At 56.6% G+C, this 5,229-nt stretch overlaps 1 protein-coding gene across 1 annotated transcript; it reads right to left on the bottom strand.

The window, feature by feature from the left end:
- Positions 1–787: 787 nt before the first annotated feature.
- TPPP3 (tubulin polymerization promoting protein family member 3) lies at positions 788–4,378 on the bottom strand. The gene is made up of 4 exons (XM_079118504.1): positions 4,220–4,378; positions 1,713–1,906; positions 1,447–1,600; positions 788–1,330 (listed from the first exon to the last, which is right to left on the bottom strand). The coding sequence occupies exons 2-4, from the start codon at positions 1,898–1,900 to the stop codon at positions 1,142–1,144; spliced, it is 531 nt and encodes a 176-aa protein (XP_078974630.1). The 5' UTR covers positions 1,901–1,906; positions 4,220–4,378; the 3' UTR covers positions 788–1,141.
- Positions 4,379–5,229: the final 851 nt, after the last annotated feature.

Here is a 5,229-nt window from a genome sequence, read left to right as displayed (position 1 = left end):
TGGATTTGGGAATAGCTCTGGCCCAACATGTAGAACCTCATGATCTGGAAACATCCAAGAGCCCTCAGGCCCAGAGGCCCTGAATGTTTACACTTGGCCAGAATGGTGAACACATGGGAGGAAATCAACAAGAGAAGGCCCCTTCACTGTGGGACACCCCCTGCCCACCCCCTACCTTTGCCACAGAACCATTCTGGCCATTCAGCCCTACTTTTAGAAATCAATATTGGGACCTGCTGTGTTAAAAAGGGTCTGACCTGGAGGCAAGAGGCATGAATGGGGCTCATCTGCAAAGCACTTTTCCTTTCTGGGCCTCAGTTTTCCTGGCTATAAAATGAGGAAGTTAAACCATGTACTCTCTAAGGTTCCTCCTGGCTTTGGATTATCTGAGATTTTCAGATGGATCCCCAAATGACTTGCCTTGGTAGCCCCCTGCTGGCAAGTTTACAGCAGAGGCCTAGTCCCAGGGCTTCTGCCAAGGCTTGGCCCAGGCCAAGTCTGCTGTATCCCTCCTCTGGCTGTGCAAGTGGAGAGGGGCCACGTCTGTAGGCTGAGGCACTAACTGCAGGGAGGCAAGCTGTGAGGCCAGGACTCAGGGTCAGGGAAGGCTTTGCATTCCCTGAGGGGTATCTCTGGTAGTCTGGCTCTTTGAAAGGGGATTCATGTGTCTCTTTTCTCTGGGTAGGCTGCCAGTGAGTGGAGGGAGACCCATAGGATATGTATGCAGCAGAATGATGATACTGAGGGTGGCACTTGGGTGTCAATGTCATCATGTACCCAACCCACATTGGTACAAAAGGTGTTTTTATTGAGGTCTGGGTAAGAATTAGGCACTTGGCCAGAGCAGCAGCTTAAATATGAGGCAAGCACGCAGAGGTCAGCCATGCCTGGGACCAGGCTGCAGTGGTGAGGTTATAGGCACAGGCTTTCCTTAGACAAAAGTCAGAGAGGCAAGAGGAGGAGGAAGGGGACACAGAGTAGTCTGGGTCAGAGGGCTGGTGAGCTGGCCTTATGGGGCTGAGCAGGAAGCTCTGAGTGGCAGGTCCAGCAGGAAGGGGACCAGCTTTCTTGCTCCATGTGCCCCTTATGCCCAGGCCTGAGCTTTTGGCAGGGGCAGGTGCACTGGGGGCCTTCCATGGCCTCACTTCTTCACCTTGGTATCATAGGTGCCTGCATTCTTGTAGGCACTCACGTAGCCACTGTCGTCCAGGATGTCTTGCCGTCCAGCAATGCCCTTGCCCTTGCCACTCTCATCGAAGCGCTCTTTGTGGGATCCCGTGTACTTGCTGGTGTCAGTCAGTCGGTCCACAGCACCCCCTGTTTTTGCTTTCTGTTTGGACAGAATTACCCCCAGGGGCACCTAGTGAGGGAGGCTGGTCCCTTCCCACTCCATCCAGGATTCCCCCATCTCCCTCAGAGACCTCCAGAGACCATCAGGGCACTTACAGTGACACCCAAGTTGGCTGGTTCCTTGCCTGCCACCAACTGGCAGATGGCATCAAAAGCCTCCTCCTTGCTCTTCCCCTTGAACCGCTTGGTTGCCAGCTCTTCCAGGGCCTTCTTGAATTCCTCATAGTTGATGACCCGAGCAGACTTTCCCCTGTCATGCATACATGCACCGTTAGTGTTCCCCTTCTCAATGTTCTCCCTGGTTCCAGCCCCCAATTCCCCACTTCTGGGAACATAAGAAGCAGAGGCTGCCTAGGGCTCACTTGACTTTGGAGAAGACGATGTCGACATCAGTCCCTGTCACAGCCTTTCCATCAGCCACCTTGCAGTCCTTGCACAGCTTGGCCCAGTTCTTGCCATTCATCTCTTGCCCGCTGGCCTTGGGGTCACCATGGATGGCGAACTTGCGGAAGCTCTCCTCCAGCCCAGCTACATCTGTGCTTGCTGCCATGCCACCCTGTGGGGACCCACTTCAATCACCTCCCAGCCAAGCTGCCCCTCCTCTTCCCAAGACCCAGAATATCCCTGCCCCCACCTCAAAACCCTCAAGGGCTGAATTGGCACCACTTCTGCTGTAGACCCTGAGTCAGGACTGGGGAGAGAGACCAGCACTCAGTGTCTGCCTGGAGCCCAGAGCCCAGAGGAACAGCCCTAAGAAGAAAGGTCCTGTCCTTTAGTGCCAGTTCTGACTCTGAGCTTTGAAGATGAAATCATGATGCCCACACCAAGCTGGGAACAGAGTGGCACTGTCCAGAAAGACTGCGAGGACAGCAGCTGGGGCCATGGCTCTGTCTGGCCCTGGCACAAGGCCTGCCTGGGTGGAAGTGAGAGTGGCAGAGTAGGCCCCCTCTCCCAAGGAGCTCCATGCCAAGCTGGATGGATCAGGGACAAGCCAGGCTGCTGGTTGGGCAGGTATTTAGTAATAACAGTATCTCCGTAAGGGTCATGAAGACCCAGCAAGACCCAGCCCAGGCCTGAGAAGGGAGCCAGAACATACATGCCGTAGGCAGGGGTGCAGCTGGCCCAGCCAGGGCCTTGTTACTATTTGCTGTTAAACAAAAACATGAGGGGAGCGGGAGCTTGGGGTTGGCCTGGCCACAGTTTGTGAAGCCTGGAGACAGTTGCTAAGGGAGGGTGGTGCTGCTTGGAGAATGTTGCTAAGGGCAGGATGGTGTCAGGGCAGCTCAGGGAGAAGCTCCCAGTGCTGCTGGGTTGGGCTGGGCTGGGCTCTGGAGCAGGGGCCCACGGGTGGGGCACACCAGCACTCCCTGCGCCTAGGGCACAACCGTGGCTTCCTGGCCCCATGCCACCCACTGGGGCTATAACCTTCTAGTCTGTGGAGTTTGGGAGAAGCATGAGATTGGGGGCCAGCCTGAGTGGGGTTGTAGAGTAACCAGCCACAGAAGAATGCTGGCAAGCAGGACCACAGCCTTGGTGCTGTGACCCTCCACTGAAGCACACATCCCTAACTACAACTCAGCCCTCCACTGAGGTCTCCTTGCCACACCTTCACACAGCCACACCAGTCCACATTCCCACAGCCCATCTGCACTCCACTGGCCCTCCACACCCTAGGTCTGTACCCCTGACCACACCCACAGCTCTGCATTGCAGCCTCCTCCAGCCACACCCACTGCCCTGGAATTGAGGGCCTGACCCTTCCCCCAGCTTCCACCCCCTTACTGATGCTAGACCTGCACTGAGACCCCCCAGAAATACTATTAGCCCTGCACTAAACTCATACCACACCCACAGCCCTCCACTGTAATCCCCTGGCCACACCCTCAACCTTTCACTGAAACTCCCTTCACTGAACACAACCCTGTACTGCACATGCAGCCTCCCCATTCATACCCTGCAGCACTGAGACCCCCTAAGCACAGACTTAGCAACCCAACCCCTCGAATACCCACAGTTCTTATCAAGGCCCCCTGACCACACCCTTGGCACCCAGCTTGGACCATACACCTGAAGCCTCTGACCACACTCAGCACTGCACTGAAGCCCACCAGAGTCCATCTCACACATTAGAATTTCCAGATTTCCAGGCACTATGGTGAGTCCGCCCCCTCACCACACCCTCAGTCTTGGCCACCATCTTTCACTCTGCCTCCTATACAAAAGATGACCACAGCCTAGGTTCCTGCCCAGCTCCCTTGTCTTCTACCACCACTGGCCTTGACTCTGACAACCTCTTCCTGGTGACCACCTTCACCCATCCCTAAATTGCAGTCTCTGGAATTGTGAGCACCCAGAGATCCTAAATTGCTGGGACCTCTGGGAAGACAGCCCCAGTCAGCCCTGCACTCCCCTTCCCTCTCCCTAAGTACCACCTCCCAGAATGGGCCCACAGCTCTGTGCTTTTTTCACTAAGGGTACATGGTGCCACATGATGCTTGTCCTAAAGAACTGGGAGGATCCTGCATCCAATGCTCACCCCCGTCTGTGGGAAAATGCATTTTTGGTAATCTCAGGACTGTTCAGGTGGAGCAGTCACAGGCAGCGGCCAAAAGGGTCTGCAGGCCATGGACGGAATGGCCACGCCCCTGAACTGAGGCCACTGTGCGCTTCAGCTGGGACAGCTGGAGTCATCAATCAGTGGAGCCAGGAGGTGGGGGCTGGGGAGTGGAAGGCTTGGGGCCAGGGAAGGGCAATTCAGCTGGTGTACTCGGCTCTATACCATCCGGAGTTGGGACCCCTTGCATGCCTTCCCACCCACCCCTCTTTGTGCAGGATACTGATTAGGGTGGTCGGCGTCCGGGGCTCCTACCGGCTTCTATCTCGTGGCTGCTCCTGCAGCGCTCGTTCAGATGGACAGGACACAGGAATGGACCGACGGATGCGGGAGACCAGGCGGCTCCGCAGCTCCGCTCCCTGCCGGCTCCGGGGCGGGACTGCAGCCGGGCGGCTCCGCAGTATTATCCCCTGTTTCTCGGTCTCCATAGAGACGGTGAGTCCCACCCCCGAGACTGTCTCGGCGGGAGAGTGACCAAGGTCATGCTGGCTCCGCCCACTAGACCCCGCCCTATCCGTTCTCCGGGCTGGGCGCCCGCATAGCTCCCCCTACAGCCCTCTCCCGCCCCTCCCCCGCAGCTCCGCAGTCTTCGAGCGCCGAGACCTGTCTTCTGCATTTCGGGACGTCCTTCAATGGTTCCCCATAACAGGAAAACGACCCCCTATCCTGAGCTCCGTCCAAAATTCAAGCGGGCCCCCAAATTCCAGGGGAGATCCTACTTTCCAGAGCGACAACTCGAGGCCGTTTGAGAGCTGAAGCAGGGTGGGGCAAAGGATCTACAGCTGACACAAGATCGCAGCTATTCACTTAATGTGTGGCATCTCCCGCCACAATTCCCGTCTTTTCCCGGCTAGGGTCCAGTTTACAGAGCATTGAGGAAGATGATAATGAGCGGATCACGTTTGCCCAGCTCTAGAATGCCATGCTCTGTCCGCTATCCGATCGCGGGGAGAAAGCTCTTGGCCGCCTCCTTTCTTTCCCATCTCGCCACGACCTCGACCTTGCAGCCTCAGCTCCCGCTTCTGCCTCTGGACCTTAAAGGCTGCTTACCCAGTTCTCCCACGTGCAAAACATAACATCCTTCAGGCGGCCTTCCGGGGCCTTTCCTAATCATAATCCCCAAACTGAGCGCCACGGTATGGCAATCTGGACAGCCATCTACTGTAGTGGCCTGCTCCACCCTCCGCCGCCAAGCCGACTGGCCGTGGTCCGACTCCTGGGAAAGTCCATGGCCCTGTCATTGGGAAAGTAAGCACTAAGTACGC

The sequence above is a fragment of the Sciurus vulgaris genome (genome assembly GCF_902686455.1).
Source record: "Sciurus vulgaris genome assembly, chromosome: 17".
Classification (NCBI taxonomy): Eukaryota; Metazoa; Chordata; class Mammalia; order Rodentia; family Sciuridae; genus Sciurus; species Sciurus vulgaris.
Note: the sequence above shows the minus strand (reverse complement) of the source record. Positions and strands in the feature narration are given on the sequence as shown.